Raw genomic sequence first — 20,254 nt, forward strand, 5'->3', positions numbered from 1 at the left:
TGGCTGTCATAAAAACGTGCCAGATTTATTCATACAGAACATTGACAATTAATATCCTATTTAATGTGGTGCATATAATTAGCAAAATTCTCCTCTCTAGAGTTAATTTTTCTAGCTGACTAACGAGTTTATGGACACTGGATATGGTTTTTCTGAGGTAAATGTGACGTTACAAGACATTGTTTACAAGCCGTTTTATATCTTTCTGCAGTTGAATTGAAACACTTGAGCTATTCTATGTGACATGATACGTATTTCGTTAAGTTGTCCTGTATCTTTTAACACACTTTCAGAAGCTCATTCGTGTTTATTTTGCTCTGTTACTGATATTAAGGCGGAAAAGAAGATCCGTTCATGTGCCGCTTCTCTTGAGCTGATCTCGCACCACAGCGCCAAAAGGGTATTTATGTTTTTGAATTTCGTAAAAAAAAATATATAATTTGAAATCTGAGACTTTGTTTCATATCAATAGAAACAAAGCACAAAAATTATTGCGATTTATTGGATGGGAGGCGCGCTACAAAGTTTATTTCATTCATTAACTGAAAACAGGATGACTAATCGATTCTTGGAATTTAAGAATCAATATTGTTTTGTAAAAGTGAGATTCGATTAAAATCGAGAAATCAATATTTTTTGACCCAGCCCTAGTTAGCATCTCGCTCAAAAATGACCAAAGAGTGTCGATATATCCATTCAGCCGATCTCTGCGTCTGGCGCTAACACTTTTAGCATAGCTTAGCATAGATCATTGAATCTGATTAGACCGTTAGCATCTCGCTCAAAAATGACCAAAGAGTGTTGATATGACTCTTCTGTCGTTCCATCGTGTGCTAAGACAGACGGAAAATGAGAAGTTGTGATGTTCTAGGCCGATATGGCAGGAACTATTCTCTCATTCCTGCGTAATAATCAAGAGCTGTGAGCCGCCCCATGAGTGCAGCGGCGCAATGATATTACACAGCGGCTGAAAATAAGTCAACATAACCAACGGGACGACCGGCTCACACAGGGAGCGCTGGGACTATTTTCAGCCGCTGCGGAATATCATATCAAGAGAGATGCTAACGGTCTAATCAGATTCAATGATCTATGCTAAGCTATGCTAAAAGTGCAGACCTGGAGATCGGCTGAATGGATTTGGTCAAACTCAACTGTTTAACTCTAGTGGAGTCTGGAAATTAGCCTATTTTCAAAAACAGTGGCGTGTTCCTTTAACCCCCTCCAGTCTGCGACTCATTTGCAGGTCATTATGCGGGTTATTGTGTTCTTTTGTCCTCTCAGGTGATACCCATCATTATTCATTAGATATTACGCCTCCTCGCATACTGTCTTTGTGAAGAACACTGTCTTACACATTGTAAATCAGTGTATTGTTTTATGTGAATGAGTAGGCTCAATGATTCTCACATCAGTTTAAAGCAAAAACTCTAGGCAAATACACCCATTAGTCAAAGGTCTTGTGGACACATATCTATTGTGTGTTTTGAAGCCTTAATTTTAAAGCAAATTTTTTGTTTTTCAAAAACCATGCATAAACATTTTTCTCTCAAAAATACAAATGTGGCATTACCTATACACACTTGTCCGCTCTTCTTGTATCCCGGCAGGCATTCGCACACGGCGCCTGTGTCGTCTCGTTTACAGTACGAGTAGGCCGGGCACTTTGAACATGATGCAGAAGCTGCAGAGGAAAAGAAAAGGGTGATTTAACTCAATCAACATAATGATATTTAATAGTAACTGTAATTGTATGTATTATTTATTAACTTAGTTGGCACTTTGGTCCTAAAAATGGTGGTTGACAGAAACATTCGCCGTCCCCATCGGGTCCTGAATTACACTTTCCATTCGGGCAGCTGCACACTACAGTAGAGTTACAGTTAGAGCAGTTTATCTTCAGAAATGCTGATTATGAGCTTATCATAAATGCCGGTTGTGTGAAGAGCAGACCTGAATGGCAGTGTTCTCCATAGGCGTTCTCATTCAGACAGTTCTGGCACGCAAAACCTGTATATCCCTCCTGTAAAAGAGATGAGGATTACTATCAATAAGAAATACATCAATATTGTCAGATTAGCATTTAAATGAAAGTGAATGAATGTCACTCAGATCCACTTACATCACAAACACAGGTGCCGTTTCCTGATCCTCCAGAGTCACATGTACCATAACCGTTACACATCTTCCCTGACCAGCTCGGGCAAGCTGGACACACACACACACACACACACACACACACACAGCACTGGTCAGCAAATTCACTTTCATACCCTGAACAACTTAAATTAACTTAGAACCTGCAGTCTCTGTGTTACCAGCTCAGACATTTAACCGTTAAAGGATTAGTTCACTTTAAAATTAACATTAGCCCATGATTTCCTCTCCCTCAGCTCATCCTAGGTGTGTATGTTATTCTTCTTTTCTTCAGACGAACACAATCAAAGTTATATTAATAATGTCCTGACTCTTCCAAGCTTTATAATGACAGTCCATAAAAGTGCATCTATCCATTATAAAAGTGCATCTATCCATCATAAAAGTGCATCTATCCATCATAAAAGTGCATCTGTCCATCATAAAAGTGCATCTGTCCATTATAAAAGTGCATCTCTCCATCATAAAAGTGCATCTATCCATTATAAAAGTGCATCTATCCATCATAAAAGTGCATCTATCCATCATAAAAGTGCATCTATCCATCATAAAAGTGCATCTGTCCATCATAAAAGTGCATCTGTCCATCATAAAAGTGCATCTCTCCATCATAAAAGTGCATCTATCCATCATAAAAGAGCATCTATCCATTATAAAAGTGCATCTATCCATCATAAAAGTGCATCTCTCCATCATAAAAGTGCATCTATCCATTATAAAAGTGCATCTATCCATCATAAAAGTGCATCTCTCCATCATAAAAGTGCATCTCTCCATCATAAAAGTGCATCTATCCATCATAAAAGTGCATCTATCCATCATAAAAGTGCATCTCTCCATCATAAAAGTGCATCTATCCATTATAAAAGTGCATCTATCCATCATAAAAGTGCATCTCTCCATCATAAAAGTGCATCTCTCCATCATAAAAGTGCATCTATCCATCATAAAAGTGCATCTATCCATCATAAAAGTGCATCTGTCCATCATAAAAGTGCATCTCTCCATCATAAAAGTGCATCTATCCATCATAAAAGTGCATCTATCCATCATAAAAGTGCATCTGTCCATCATAAAAGTGCATCTCTCCATCATAAAAGTGCATCTATCCATCATAAAAGTGCATCTGTCCATCATAAAAGTGCATCTATTTTATGATGGATGCATCATAAAAGTGTATCCATCTATCATAAAAGTGCATCTATCCATCATAAAAGTGCATCTCTCCATCATAAAAGTGCATCCGTCCATCATAAAAGTGCATCCATCCATCATAAAAGTGCATCTATCCATCATAAAAGTGCATCCATCCATCATAAAAGTGCATCCATCCATCATAAAAATGCATCCATCCATCATAAAAGTGCATCCATCAATCATAAAAGTGCATCTATCCATCATAAAAGTGCATCTATCTATCATAAAAGTGCATCTATCTATCATAAAAGTGCATCTATCCATCATAAAAGTGCATCTATCTATCATAAAAGTGCATCCATCCATCATAAAAGTGCATCCATCAATCATAAAAGTGCATCTATCCATCATAAAAGTGCATCTATCTATCATAAAAGTGCATCTATCTATCATAAAAGTGCATCTATCCATCATAAAAGTGCATCTATCTATCATAAAAGTGCATCTATCTATCATAAAAGTGCATTTATCCATCATAAAAGTGCATCCATCCATCCATCCATCATAAAAGTGCATCTCTCCATCATAAAAGTGCATCTCTCCATCATAAAAGTGCATCTATCCATCATAAAAGTGCACAGCTCTTCATGCAGTTCATTAATAAACCATCCGTTATAGAGTTATATCAGTGTTATATCAGCCTCATGCTATAGCCGATATGCCGATTGTTGTAAATTGATCAAAAATCAGGAGAAACTGATATATGGTGACCTTAAAATGCTCTATTACACATACTTATATATTTACACATTCATGTATTTTTTGTGTATATTAAAGAAACACATTTTTAAAAATAGGCTCATTCTCTGACTCCCCAAGAGTTCTCATTTCCGTTTTCTCATCCATTCAGCCGATCTCCGGGTTAGCATAGCTTAGCATAGATCATTGAATCTGATTAGACCGTTAGCATCTCTCTTGATATGATATTCCGCAGCGGCTGAAAATAGTCCCAGCGCTCCCTGTGTGAGCCGGTCGTCCCGTTGGTTATGTTGACTGAAGTTAGCCTATTTTCAGCCGCTGTGTAATATCATTGCGCCGCTGCACTCATGGGGCGGCTCACAGCTCTTGATTATTACGCAGGAATGAGAGAATAGTTCCTGCCATATCGGCCTAGAACATCACAACTTCTCATTTTCCGTCGGTCTTAGTACACGATGAACGACAGAAGAGTCATGTTTTAAAGAGGAGAAATATCAACACTCTTTGGTCATTTTTGAGCGAGATGCTAACGGTCTAATCAGATTCAATGATCTATGCTAAGCTATGCTAAAAGTGCCAGAATGGATTCGAAAACGCTCAACTGTTTAACTCTAGGGGAGTCGGGAAATTAGCCTATTTTCAAAAATAGTGGCGTGTTCCTTTAAGTGTTTTTGGGGTCATTGTAACTCACGCAGGCACAGGGGCCCCCAGAAGCCCGGACAGCACTGTTGGACCGTCGTGACCCCCTGACAGGTGTGGGCGCACCCCTGCTGCTCCACCTGACGATCCCCGATTTGCACCACATATCTGAAACAGGACAGCGATAGATTAGACACACACACGGAGCAAACAGAAAGGGCTGGATCATCACACACCTGCAGGATTCGGGGATCTTGGTGATCTTCCTGAACCCCCGCGGGCAGACGACGGCAGGGGCCGCGGCGCAGGATGTGCAGGGGGTTTTGTTCAGGACTGTAACGGGCGAATCGCAGCGATTAGAGGCGGCCTGGAACGACAGAAACACAAATGAAAATGCAATAACCAGATAGCAAAACTGCTATGGGCCAGATCCGGCCCACACACCGCATGGAATGATGGTACTTTGGCTCCTGTTTGCCAGATCTGGATCATCACAGCATAGTCCACCTAGACTCCCCCTGAAACTGCCTCATCGTCACAGCATCCTCAATGAACCCGTCTCCGGCGTGATGACTCCGATTGTTCGAATATTACAATTTATTATGACCTCTGACCTGTAAAGTTGCCAGAATAATAATCATGCGCTGTTTGTTAATTGGCCAGAGGAGAACTGGCACCCCGACTGAGCCTGGTTTCTCCAAGGTTTATTTTTCTCCATTAGGTCACCTAATGGGGTTTTGGTTTCCTTGCCACTGTTGCCTCTGGCTTGTGTTGCTCAGTTGGAGACACTAAAATGTTCAACTAAATATCCAAATAAATCTAATTATTAAACTAAATTAACCATATAAACTAAATTACTGATCTAAAGCCCACACTGTCACTGTATGATAATTGAAATGAGCTGGCCAAGCGTAAGGATTTGAGCGAGTTTGACAAGGGCCAGATTGTGATTGGGGTCAGAGCAACTCCAAAACTGCAGCTCTTTTGGGGTGTTCCTGGTCTGCAGTGGTCAGTCTCTATCAAAAGTGCTCCAAGGAAGGACCAGTGGAGAACCGGCCACAGGGTCATGGAGGACCAGTGGAGAACCGGCCACAGGGTCATGAAGGACCAGTGGAGAACCGGCCACAGGGTCATGAAGGACCAGTGGAGAACCGGCCACAGGGTCATGGAGGACCAGTGGAGAACCGGCCACAGGGTCATGAAGGACCAGTGGAGAACCGGCCACAGGGTCATGGAGGACCAGTGGAGAACCGGCCACAGGGTCATGGAGGACCAGTGGAGAACCGGCCACAGGGTCATGAAGGACCAGTGGAGAACCGGCCACAGGGTCATGAAGGACCAGTGGAGAACCGGCCACAGGGTCATGAAGGACCAGTGGAGAACCGGCCACAGGGTCATGAAGGACCAGTGGAGAACCGGCCACATGGTCATGAAGGACCAGTGGAGAACCGGCCACAGGATCATGAAGGACCAGTGGAGAACCGGCCACAGGGTCATGGAGGACCAGTGGAGAACCGGCCACAGGGTCATGAAGGACCAGTGGAGAACCGGCCACAGGGTCATGAAGGACCAGTGGAGAACCGGCCACAGGGTCATGGAGGACCAGTGGAGAACCGGCCACAGGGTCATGGAGGACCAGTGGAGAACCGGCCACAGGGTCATGAAGGACCAGTGGAGAACCGGCCACAGGGTCATGGAGGACCAGTGGAGAACCGGCCACAGGGTCATGGAGGACCAGTGGAGAACCGGCCACAGGGTCATGGAGGACCAGTGGAGAACCGGCCACAGGGTCATGGAGGACCAGTGGAGAACTGGCCACAGGGTCATGAAGGACCAGTGGAGAACCGGCCACAGGGTCATGGAGGACCAGTGGAGAACCGGCCACAGGGTCATGGAGGACCAGTGGAGAACTGGCCACAGGGTCATCAAGGACCAGTGGAGAACCGGCCACAGGGTCATGGAGGACCAGTGGAGAACCGGCCACAGGGTCATGGAGGACCAGTGGAGAACCGGCCACAGGGTCATGGAGGACCAGTGGAGAACCGGCCACAGGGTCATGAAGGACCAGTGGAGAACCGGCCACAGGGTCATGGAGGACCAGTGGAGAACCGGCCACAGGGTCATGGAGGACCAGTGGAGAACCGGCCACAGGGTCATGAAGGACCAGTGGAGAACCGGCCACAGGGTCATGAAGGACCAGTGGAGAACCGGCCACAGGGTCATGGAGGACCAGTGGAGAACCGGCCACAGGGTCATGAAGGACCAGTGGAGAACCGGCCACAGGGTCATGGAGGACCAGCGGAGAACCGGCCACAGGGTCATGAAGGACCAGTGGAGAACCGGCCACAGGGTCATGAAGGACCAGTGGAGAACCGGCCACAGGGTCATGAAGGACCAGTGGAGAACCGGCCACAGGGTCATGAAGGACCAGTGGAGAACCGGCCACAGGGTCATGAAGGACCAGTGGAGAACCGGCCACAGGGTCATGAAGGACCAGTGGAGAACCGGCCACAGGGTCATGAAGGACCAGTGGAGAACCGGCCACAGGGTCATGGAGGACCAGTGGAGAACCGGCCACAGGGTCATGGAGGACCAGTTGAGAACCGGCCACAGGGTCATGGAGGACCAGTGGAGAACCGGCCACAGGGTCATGGAGGACCAGTTGAGAACCGGCCACAGGGTCATGGAGGACCAGTGGAGAACCGGCCACAGGGTCATGAAGGACCAGTGGAGAACCGGCCACAGGGTCATGGAGGACCAGTGGAGAACCGGCCACAGGGTCATGAAGGACCAGTGGAGAACCGGCCACAAGGTCATGGAGGACCAGTGGAGAACCGGCCACAGGGTCATGGAGGACCAGTGGAGAACCGGCCACAGGGTCATGGAGGACCAGTGGAGAACCGGCCAGAGGGTCATGGGCGGCTGAGGCTCATTGATGCACATTGGGAGTGAAGATCTCAATCCAATCGAGCATCTGTGGGATGTGTTGAACAAACAAGTCCGATCCATGGAGGCCCCGCCTCACAACTTACAGGAATTAAAGGATCTGCTGCTAACATCTTGGTGCCAGATACCACAGCACACCTTCATGGGTCTAATGGAGTCCATGCCTCGATGGGTCAGCAAACACAATATTAGGAAGGTGGTCATTATGTTATGCCTGATCGGTGTATGTTTATATATTAATATAACTAGGCCACATTTTCTACAACATTGGCCACTTTTGGTTTACACACAGATTAGATTTTTGTCCAAAGAAACATTTGTTTTTTGAAACATTTTGTGATATTCACATGTGTCATATTCACTATTACCACATGGGCCACTTTATCCAGTGCTGCTTTGCCTAAAATGCCCACATGTGTTTGGAATATTTGTATCATATTTTCTTTTTTACATGTGGGTCACCTCAGGCTCACATTCATTTTGTCCAGAAGTGGCCCACATCTGGATGCTATCTGTGTATGTTGAGTTCAAATGTTTAGCATATTCATATACCATAGTATCTATATAAAAATACCATAGTATTATCATGGTTCTGGTCCAAATACTACTTATTATTATGGTACCATAGTTTTTGGACATGGACCATGGGAATACCATGTACTTAATAAATCAAAGTACCATCATTTTCCTTTGGACATAGTGTAACCCCTCCTGTTCAAACCACCCTCTCCAAGCGGGACTCGAACCCGGGTCCGCCCGCATGAGAGTCAGACGCTCTAACAGCAGCTAAAGGCTGCAACCCCTAGAGTCAGTCACTAGCGCATCTCTCGAGATCAGAGGAGTGAGGTTTACTCACACAGAGACTACTAGTATAAATATATTTATACCAATATAAATCAAAGTATTATCATCTAATATCAGCGATGTACTATGGTACCCCCACTTTTTGTAAGGCGTTTACATAGTATTTCTAAAAATACTATGATATTACCATAGTAGTGCATGTCCAAAAAAGTATTATATAAGTTAAAATTATACCACCCTTACAAAAAATTAATAGGTCAGTACCATAACATTAATCAGTGGCAAAAAAATACCAAAAAGTGGATCTGGTACCATGACAATATCATTTTTATAGGGGGTGTACCATGGCATGGTATTCAAGGAAGTGTCTTGGGAGTACCCTGTAAATACTATAATAATTGGTACTACCATGGGCCAAAAACAAAAAATGACCATAGTACTAAATGGGGATGCAACAATACAGTTGGTCCATGGTTCAATACACACCTCGGTTTTAACCACGGTTTTCGGTTCGGTTCTGATGGCTTGTCACATCAGTTTTTTGTTATTCTATTCTTAGGCGACAGGAACAGAAAGAGGTTAAGGAGAATTTTTTATTGCAATACTCTTTCTTTATTTTACTTAAAAGAATTGAAAAACCTTACTTAAACTTAAAACTTTACTTATAAAAAAACATTGTACACATTCCAGTGTATAGTATAATATAAAATAAATATATATAAAGATTTACACTGGCAGCTCAGAGCTGTACAGCAGCATTTAAGTATGAAATTGAATGAATAAATGTTAAAATAAAACACTACATAGACTTTTTGCACTACATACACTATATACACTGATTCTTCTATCAGTCAAGAGCAGTGAGTGATTTTCTCTTTGTCTTTTGTTGTTGTATTAACATTAAAAAGGGATATTTCACTCAAAAATGAAAATTCTGTCATGGAGAAATGAATACAGGTTTGGAGCAATATTAGAGTGAGTAAATAATGACATCATTTTAGAGGTGAACTGTCCCTTTAAGGACGGCGTGTTCACTATAGGCTGCGCCGCTGTCAATTAAAGACCTGCACACATCTAATATACACACACACACGATTTTACTTTCACTTTAGACATAACCGACTATGTTTATGTTAACCTTGTGTGTATTTGACAGTATTAGTGTAGTAAGACGACTACTGAGTCCAGTAATCACGTGTTTGACAGGCGTTTAGTGCACGCGCTCGGAAAAGCTCATGTACATGAGCATGCGATTGAAATGTTTAACCGGCAAGGCTTTAAAACGCATGCAAATAATGAACTTTGGTGATTGTGAATAACTCTAGTGTCCTGTGAGTATAACTCCACCACTGACCTGTGATGTGAATGTATGTCGCGTTGTTCAGTATTGGGATGGAGGCAAATGATAGAATGTGTAGAAAAATAATTAATTAAATGCAAAACCGAAAAACCGCAATTCACAAGCGCTTATTGAACCGTGAATGCCGTACCGAACGCTTCAATATTATATTGAGAATTGTGGCATTCCTAGTACTAAACACCGGAAGGTCCGCACCAAAGTTCATGTTTTGATACATTTTATACAAAGTTTTGGTTTGGTTTCACATTGCCATCATGCGAGCGCAATAAAGAACTTTACATGGCACACTTGCGTCCTGTCTAGTGTTCATTTCGTCAGACAAGACAAGACTAAATATGTTCGTCAACGACCTTTTTTTCCATGACGAGACTGCACCAATGTCCAAGAGGCTAAATTAACATGCTTTATTGTTGACGAAAAAAGACGAGACTAAATTGTTTTGCATAAAATAAAAACTAAGATAAAACATGGTTCCCGGAGCGCTCAACACTTCTAGCGCTGTGTCAATACATGTGAATGGCTTAAGCGGATAGACAACAGCTTCACTATACAGGTGTTTGCAGCAGGTTCTGGTTAACAGTACAGCATAGTGTGCATTGGTTATTACATCAACCATATTTACAGGATCATTTTATTATGGAGAGTGATGATAGATGCAATATTGTTAACATTAATGTTAATGTTTTTTTTCTTTTATTCAGCCCTCAGGTATTCCTTACTAATTGGTCACGTATACTCATTGGTGGTCAAATGTGATCATACACCTTAACTATTTTTGAAATAAATAGCCTATATTTTAGTTCAATAATATTTATTGAATATTTTGAGGAGATATTTTGGTACTAAATACTATTTGTGCAATAATTATGGTCCAATAATGACCACTTAAAACATTTGTCTTCTAATATTTGTATTATTTATATTACAATTAGTGTAGTAATTAAGGTTAAAATAGAGAATTACAATGCAAAGAGGCAAATTAGAGTCATTTTGTGGCTGGAAAAATAATATTTTTCATTTGAAATGCCATTACTGGAGCCTGTGTGGCTCTTTAATAAATGTACATGTAGTCTAGGTGCTCAAAAAAGTATTGCAGATCATAACTGCTGACTTATTTGTGAAATTTTAAAATGTTAATAATAGTGAATAGTAATGAATGCAAGCAAATATAACTTAACCACAAAAAAAGTTTAAAATAGTGCAAACTTATGTTTCCTTAAATGTACAGTAGGCCATATGAATTCATCCTGAATCAAGATCGAAATCGATTTTTGTGCCCATCATCTCAAGCTAATGCTGATTTTAGGCATCTATGCTGTAAATAAACCAGTTTGCTGTGGTGTTGTGGCACATACATTATACAGGTTATATATATTTTATGTAACTTATTTTGCCACACAATATATTGAGTTTTCCTTTGACTAAAACTAGACTAAAATGACGAGACTTTTAGTTGACTAAAACTTAACTAACAAAAAAAGATATGTGGATGACTAAATATGACTAAAACTAACAAGGACATTTGGCACAAGACTAAGACTAAATTAAAAATAGGTGTCAAAATTAACACTAGTCCTGTCGTCATCATGTGGGCGGCATCTTCACATTGATTGGTTTGTAAACGGACGTGTGTGTGACGTCAGCGTCTTTGACAGGAATGAGTGAACAGACTCGTATCGCTGCCACTAGTGAACACTGGCATTGCTGGACTATTTCTGTCCGTTTAAAAGTGGCCACTTCAAGCTTTCTCTCCTCATATTTCTCATGTGTGTGAGGCTGAGTTTGGGTTTATTTATGAGACGTGTTCAAGAGCAATCGTGATCGCGCCGGCGCCTCATGTCACGATTATTGTCTGCTATATTCGCTTCTTATTTATTAAATCCAGGCGATTGGCTGATGAAACATTGATTAAAATTAAGACAAAAAACCAAATTGACTTTAAAGAAAGGCTTTCTACAAAACAAAACTCAATGAAGTGCTCAAAATCATCTCTGACCTTCTGTCTTCTGACATATTGCGCATCTTTGCACTTTTCATAATCAATATAGCCCAGATTAAATAAAAAATAACATAATATTAAAACATTAACTTCCTGTAAATGCTCTGAGAGTCTGAACCGTACAAAAAATGCTTTTCACACTAGAAACGAACCAAACCTTTGCTCACCACCAACTCTTTTCGTCGGACCAAATTTCGTCTGTTTGGTCTGGGGGAGGTTTAACACCTGTCATTTTGATCCGGATTAAACTGAAAAGTCCGAAAATCCGGACCAAACAAGATGTGAAAGGGCCCTAAGTGTAGTCATTCAAAGAATACCATGGTACAACTTTTAACAAATCGTTTAAATAGTTAATTCAAGACGTAGACTCCACTTTTCAACACCTTACCCGAATCATTCAACTCATAAAAATTATTTATCAAAGTATAAATCAAAGTACCATAGTACAATGTTTACATATTATTTCAAAGAATACCACAGTATCGGCAGGTCTAAAAAGTATTATAAATTAAAAATATAGCACCCTTACAAAAGTGTAATAGTTCACACTGACCAATTCCAAAAATTGCATCTTCGAGTACAATGCAAATACCATAATAACTGGTAATACCATGGTCCATACTTCATTAATACCATGGTACATACCCCAAAAATAGTTATTTAAAGACGTGAACAATCAACTTTTCATGCAACTTACTTGAATCTGTACAGTCCACAGTACCGCGAGTCCCAAAGTGAGAAGATACACACTTATTTCTCATGTGTGTGAAGCTGAGTTTGGGTTTATTTATGAGACGTGTTCAAGAGCAAAGCAAGTGTCACGATTATTGTCTGCTATATTCGCTTCTGATTTATTAAATCCAGGCGATTGGCTGATGAAACATTGATTAAAATTAAGACACAAAACCAAATTGACTTTAAAGAAAGGCTTTCTACAAAACAAAACTTAATGAAGTGCTCAAAATCACCTCTGACCTTCTGTCTTCTGACATATTGCGCATCTTTGCACTTTTCATAATCAATATAGCCCAGATTAAATACAAAAATAACATAATATTTAAACATTAACTTCCTGTAAATGCTCTGAGAGTCTGAACCGTACAGAAAATGCTTTTCGCACTATAGAAACGAACCAAACCTTTGCTCACCACAAACTCTTTTCGTCGGACCAAATTTCGTCTGTTTGGTCTGGGGGAGGTTTAACACCTGTCATTTTGATCCGGATTAAACTGAAAAGTCCGAAAATCCGGACCAAACAAGATGTGAAAGGGCCCTAAGTGTAGTCATTCAAAGAATACCATGGTACAACTTTTAACAAATCGTTTAAATAGTTCATTAAAGTTGTAGACTCCACTTTTCAACACCTTACCCAAATCTGTCTATCATACAAAGTATTTATCAAAGTATAAATATAGTATACCATAGTACAATGCGTTTACATATTATTTCAAAGAATACCACAGTATTGGCATGTCTAAAAAGTATTATAAATAAAAATATAGCACCCTTACAAAAGTGTAATAGTTCACACTGACCAATTACAAAAATTGTATCTTCGAGTACCATGCAAATACCATAATAACTGGTAATACCATGGTCCATACTTCATTAATACCATGGTACATACCCCAAAAATTGTTATTTAAAGACGTGAACAATAAACTTTTCATGCAACTTACTTGAATCTGTACAGTCCACAGTACCGCGAGTCCCAAAGTGAGAAGATAAGACATGTCTGCTTCCTCAAAAGCAGAAAAACTCCTGAAAGTTGTCAGATAAACATGCAACACAAACAGAAGAGCCTCTCCGGAGACCGGCCTCAATCTCCAATCACAGGACACCACTGGATCTCTCGATGTCAAACATCTCCAGAAAAACCCGTCCGGATCTTCTCGCTCATGTGCGCTCAGGGATGTCGAGCCGCTTGACACCGAGTGAGGGAGCTTTTGATACCAACACACAGCGGCTTCAAGCAAGGGTGAGAAAAACATCTTTTCCTGACAGGAAAATCACCGGATTTCCTCCACCCGGTCGCCTCCATGATGGTTTGGGAAGTCCATGCTTGTCAGCTGACCAGATTGCAGGGTTCAGCAGAATTTGAAAGCAGTACATTGAGCATTAGCACATTTTTCTTTATCTCACCAATGTGCCAGCAGTGCTAGGGTTAGAGAGGAGGTCGCCTTGATTTTTAAAGTGAGAAACCTGTGAGAACACGAGACTTTTAAACACCAGCACGTTATCTAAAATATTTTATCAGCTGCAGTTTTCTGTGGGAGTCGAACCCGTGACCTTGGAGACGTCGGTGCATTGCTGTGCCATTTGAGTTTTATATCTCCCATTTCACTGTAAAGTCTTTAAAGTGACTCTTTGAAAAACGTGTAATTTAAAGAGCTAGTTTCTATGAGATTGCAGAAGATGGAAATTGGAAAGCAGACATGCGGTGTAGCCCTGCTGTGTCATCAGTTTGAGACTTCGGGAGTTCCTGCTATTGTGTCTGTCTGCTGAATACTGATACTATTGACAGAGATCACATGTGTATCAAAACTATCAGTGTGTCAGGTTAAAAAACTGTGTTATCCCAATTATCTTGAGGGTATTTGTGCCACATTATAATTTTGCTGAATATTAAACTTCGACATGTAACACATCCCTTGTTATTACTTTTCTAAGTGATTGGACTTTTTATACAGTAGATGATAAAAAGCGGGTTCTGAGACATATCTAGAGACCAGATATTACTGCATGCATAATACCGTGCTAATAACAGTCAAAATACCTTAGAAATTGATAAGTACCACTAAAAACTAGTGAGAACACATTTGCACCCTGAAATCCACTCAAGTGCTAAGCAATGAACTAAAAACCACAATGAAATTAGTAACTGAATAGCAATGCATGAAAAAACACTCAGAACACCTTAGCAACTGCATAGCAACACCCTAGTAACCGTATAGTAATGCACTAATACACACTCTGAACACCCTGAAATCCTCTCAAGTGCTCAGCAATGAACTAAAAACCACAATGAAATTAGTAACTGAATAGCAATGCATGAAAAAAACACTCAGAACACCTTAGCAACTGCATAGCAACACCCTAGTAACCGTATACCAATGCACTAAAACTAATGAGAACACATTTGCAACCACGTGCCCTGGTAAACACCTATAATATCTAAGCAATTCACTGAAAAACCTCAGCGAAAACTTTAATGGCCACATAGCAAAGCATGACAAAACACTCAGAATACCTTAGCAACTGCATAGCAACACCCTAGTAACCATATAGCAATGCACTAATATACACTCTGAACACCCTGAAATCCACTCAAGTGCTCAGCAATGAACTAAAAACCACAATGAAATTAGTGACTGAATACCAATGCATGAAAAAACACTCAGAACACCTTAGCAACTGCATAGCAACACCCTAGTAACCGTATAGCAATGCACTAATATACACTCTGAACACCCTGAAAACCACTCAAGTGCTAAGCAATGAACTAAAAACCACAATGAAATTAGTAACTGAATAGCAATGCATGAATAAACACTCATAATACCTTAGCAACTGCATAGCAACACCCTAGTAACCATATAGCAATGCACTAATATACACTCTGAACACCCTGAAATCCACTCAAGTGCTCAGCAATGAACTAAAAACCACAATGAAATTAGTAACTGAATAGCAATGCATTAAAAAACACTCAGAACACATTGGCAACTGCATAGCAACACCCTAGTAACCGTATACCAATGCACTAAAACTAGTGAGAACACATTTGCAACTACATAGCAACACCCGGGTAACCACATGCAATGTCTAAGCAACAGCTAAGCAATTCAGTAAAGACCACAGAGAAAACATTAGTACCCACATCGATGCATAAAAACACTCAGTTGCAACCGCATAGCAACACCCCAGCAACCATACAGAATACTAGTACGCAACTAGTAGGGCTGGGTAATACCACACATTTCACGATTCAATTCGATTCTTTTCCATATCAATTAATTTGGATATCAGACAGCAAATTTTCTCAAGGAAAAAAAATCTCACTATAATACTGAATGTTAAATTTAACTGATTTGTATACAAACACTTCAGTTACACACAAGTAAGTTTTTTTATAATAATACAATTAAAATAATAACGAAAAGATTATGTTTCTACTCCAATTCGTTTTTGAAATATACATATTTAAATGGTGGCTGTCATAAAAACTTGACAGGTTTATTCAAACATACATTAAACACTGAAGAGCAGTAAAATACAATGAATATGTAATATGATACATATATTTAGCAAGGTCATTTTTAGCTGACTAACGAGTTTTGGGCGCTGAATGGCTTTTCTGAGGTAAATATAACATGAACAATGCAAGCTGTTTAATTAACACAGATTACCCGATTTCATGAGACATCTCACGGATTTGGGTAAGTTCTACTGTATCTTTTAACTAACCTTCTGATGTTGATTAATGTTTATTTCCTGTGTAACTCTTAAATCGGAAGAGATGGTCGGTTCGCGTGCGCTTCGCTGAGGCGGCAACAGCTTTCGCGCCGGATTAAAGAGCGCCAAAAGCTGTTTGAATTTCGTAATAACATTGAAAGAATTTGAAGTCTGAGACTTTAGTCCTATCGGGACGGTAATTGTTTTTCGTGGAGTCATAAGGTATTTTCATCATTGACAGGGGCTAGTCTGTGATTTATATTCCCATCTGAATCCAGAATGTCTGTGTTTTTCTCCCATCACCCACATAAAAATCCCAGTTTCAAATGTTTACTTGTTTTTCTTTTTCTCTTTTATTACTGCTCAAAAGAGAAAGAGAAAAACAAGTAAATATTTGAAATGGGCTGTTTTTACGGCAGTAATTAACATTACTTTAAATTAGCAGTATTGTTTACCTCATGTAAATAAAAATAACTTATTTCCGCTCATTTCTACATTTTTAAAATTACATCCTATCTTCCTATTTTTTAAACAGGATATTTAATTAGTGAATAATTTCCTGACTAACCGAATAATTTCCTATTATTAAATTTAATATGAATTTATTCTTATTATTCCAAGCCAACATTTTTTTTACAGCAATCATGCTAATGACCACATGAGCGCGCGTTCCCAAGGTTCGCATGATCACAAAACTCGCTCCTCCACCGTGTGAATAAATCGGCATCCAAGTGCACGAGTTTTATCACTGAGGTGGAATTTATTTTTATGGACGTCCACGTGAGAAACAATTGCCGTCTGAATAGGGCTTTTCCGTATTATATTGCGATTTATTAGCCTGATTTGTCGTCATACTCAATTCTGGTCAGAATATGACTAATTTCCCGAACTCAAATGTTGTGGGCGGGGCTAAATTCGGCTGGCATCCAGGCTAGCGATTTGTTGTATGGGAGGCGCTTTACAATGCCCCGTTCATTCATCAAGATCGATTCTTGGGATTTAAGAATCTATATCGGTTCATACAAATGAGAATAGAATAAAATAGAGAAATTTATATTTTTTTACCCAGCCCTACCGCATAACAATACCCTAGTAACTGCAAAGACATGTGCACTTGCAACAGTAACCCCAAAGTCACCCGCTCCAAGCGGGACTCGAACCCGGGTCCGCCCGCATAAGAGTCAGACGCTCTAACAAGGAGGCTAAAGGCTGCAACCCCTAGAGTCAGTCACTAGCGCATCTCTTGAGATCAGAGGAGTGAGGTTTACTCGCACAGAGACTACTAGCTGACCTCAGTTACACAACCACAAACAATGCCTTAGCAACTGCTCAGAAATTAACTAAAAACCACACCAACTGCATAGCAATGATAAATCTCTCAGAATACCTTACCTCTGCATAGCAACCTCCCAGCATAGAAATACACTAAAAACTACTGAGAAAACACTTGCACATAGCAACGCCCTGGCAACCAGCTATCATTCCTACCACGCCTTAGCAACCATAAAGCACTGTCCTAGCATACTAAAAGCCACTCAGAACACTCCAACAAAAGAGATGCGCTAGTGACTGACTCTAGGGGTTGCAGCCTTTAGCTGCTGTTAGAGCGACTGACTCTCATGCGGGCAGACCCGGGTTCGAGTCCCGCTTGGTGAGGGTGGTTTGAACAGGAGGGGTTACATTGGTGCCATGACCCCAAGGTTATTATAGTTTTGCATTTTTCATTACTTTTTATTTTTATTTCGTTTTGACTTTTTGTTTTCAAATTCAATTTAGTTTTAATTAGTTTTTAAAGTGGGTTTGCTAGTTTAGTTTATATTATCTGAAAATGCTTAGTTTCAGTTTAGTTTTTATTAGTTTTAGTGTTAGTTTTAGTCTTTGGGTTATTTGTCAGGGGCAAGATTCAAAAAGGTCAGAAAAAGTATTGTGTAATAATAACTCATACAATTTTAGAAAATGTTCATTCAAAAATAAAACCAGTACATAAAATGTACATATGAGCACAGATATGTAAACAGTCTCAACACCCCGCAGTGCAGAATGTGTGATGTGTGCCAGTAAAACACCTAAAGACAGACTAAAGACACACATGAACCACATGTGTTCAACACATCTTTGAGCTAAAATACAAATATACAGCTAAACCTAAACCTTGAGCTAAACCTATACAAATACCACAGCTGTACAATTTTCACTCCCTATACTAAACGTACCCTATAAACCCTGCCAAACACACACTACAGTTTTGGTTAGTTAGCGTTTTTTTGTAATGCCTCGTTTTTATTTTTATTTCAGTTAACGACAATGTTTTTTCCCACCTAGTTTTCGTTTTTTCGTTCGTTTTCATTAACGATTATAACCTTGCGTGACCCGGATGGGAGTGAGGTGTAACTGAGGTCAGCTAGTAGTCTCTGTGTGAGTAAACCTCACTCCTCTGATCTCAAGAGACACGCTAGTGACTGACTCTAGAGGTTGCAGCCTTTAGCTACTGTTAGAGCGACTGACTCTCATGCGGGCGGACCCGGGTTCGAGTCCCGCTTGGAGCGGGCGGTTTGAACAGGAGGGGTTACACTAGCAATGCATGACAAACCACACAGTCACCCTGGAAACAACTGAGCAACACCCTGTTTTATATATGAAATATAAATAAATGAAATTGTATGCTGTTTTCGATGAACTCTCAGCTCATTAGAGATGCTTCAGTCTGTCTAACTCCTTCATAATGTGCAGAAAACTTTACAATGTTATTAAAGTTGCAAGGCTAGTACAAACCATAGATATCCATAATAAAGTCTAGATGTCTCGTCCGCTGCTGGCCAATGGAGGTCGACATCCGCTCCTGGCGGCCATCTTGTCACACTCAGCTCGCTCACTCATTGTGTTTTAGTGGTGCGTGCACTTTTTAAATAACCATAACTTGCTCAATTTTCTACCGATTTTCAAACTGTTTGGTTTGTTATAAACGTCAGAGATGTAGTTATGACACTGCATACTTATGAAAAATTATTCATAATTTGTTCAAGCATCCAGAATTGTAGCCACGTTAATAACGTTTGTAAGAAACCAAACCGTTTGTAAATGCGTCCAGATTTCAGCGAGATAAGAGTATTTGTGTTCAGATCACTCGTCTTACATCAGGAGCCGCCAGAAAGCTGGCCTGAGACAAGATGGCCGCCAGAAAGCTGGCCTGTGACAAGATTGCCGCTAGAAAGCTGGCCTGTGACAAGATGGCCGCTAGAAAGCTGGCCTGTGACAAGATGGCCGCCAGAAAGCTGGCCTGTGACAAGATTGCCGCTAGAAAGCTGGCCTGTGACAAGATGGCCGCTAGAAAGCTGGCCTGGGACAAGATGGCCGCTAGAAAGCTGGCCTGTGACAAGATTGCCGCTAGAAAGCTGGCCTGTGACAAGATTGCCGCTAGAAAGCTAACCTGTGACAAGATGGCCGCTAGAAAGCTGGCCTGTGACAAGATTGCCGCTAGATGACGTTAGAGACTCCGTCGTAAGACATCAGGCCTTTATTATGGATATCTATGGTACAAATGCCAACAAATCAAGCTACAAAGTCAATGGCCCATATTTTTCTCCATTCTGCTCCTGATGGGGTTTTGGTTTCCTTGCCACTGTTGCCTCTGGCTTGGCTTGCTCAGTTGGGGACACTAAATTTTTCAACTAAATATCCAAATAAATCTAATTATTAAACTAAAATAACCATATAAACTAAATTACTGATCTAAAGCCCACACTGTCACTGTGTGATAATTGAAATGAACTGATGATATCACTGTTTTCTCCAGAACGGCTGAATAAAATTATGCTGCATTATTTTCCTGTTTAACACTGCAAAGCTGCTTTGAAACAATCTGCGCTATATAAATAAAAGTTGACTTGACTATTTAAAGGGATAGTTCACACAAAAAAGAAAATGATCCTTCATTTACTCATCCTCATGTTGTCCCAAAAACCTTTATGAGTTTCTGATGAACACAAAGAAGAGATTTA

The 20,254-nt window shown here is 40.5% G+C and overlaps 2 protein-coding genes across 2 annotated transcripts in view; both read right to left on the bottom strand.

Annotated features, from left to right (window-relative positions):
- The window catches only part of stab1 (stabilin 1), a 96,173-nt gene extending 82,446 nt beyond the window's left edge, over positions 1 to 13,727 (bottom strand). The window contains exons 1-7 of the mRNA XM_079808056.1: positions 13,481 to 13,727; positions 4,929 to 5,059; positions 4,745 to 4,860; positions 2,123 to 2,208; positions 1,954 to 2,023; positions 1,771 to 1,866; positions 1,574 to 1,684 (exon numbers count right to left, since the gene is read on the bottom strand). Of these exons, the coding sequence (XP_079664182.1) occupies positions 1,574 to 1,684; positions 1,771 to 1,866; positions 1,954 to 2,023; positions 2,123 to 2,208; positions 4,745 to 4,860; positions 4,929 to 5,059; positions 13,481 to 13,534 (664 nt within the window). The 5' untranslated portion in view covers positions 13,535 to 13,727. The remainder of the gene's footprint in view (positions 1 to 1,573; positions 1,685 to 1,770; positions 1,867 to 1,953; positions 2,024 to 2,122; positions 2,209 to 4,744; positions 4,861 to 4,928; positions 5,060 to 13,480) is intronic.
- Positions 1 to 20,254, bottom strand: part of LOC307120889 (uncharacterized protein) — a 678,898-nt gene that overhangs the window by 135,944 nt on the left and 522,700 nt on the right. The window lies entirely within an intron of this gene.

The sequence above is a fragment of the Gobio gobio genome, assembly GCF_949357685.1.
Source record: "Gobio gobio genome assembly, chromosome: 24".
NCBI lineage: Eukaryota > Metazoa > Chordata > Actinopteri > Cypriniformes > Gobionidae > Gobio > Gobio gobio.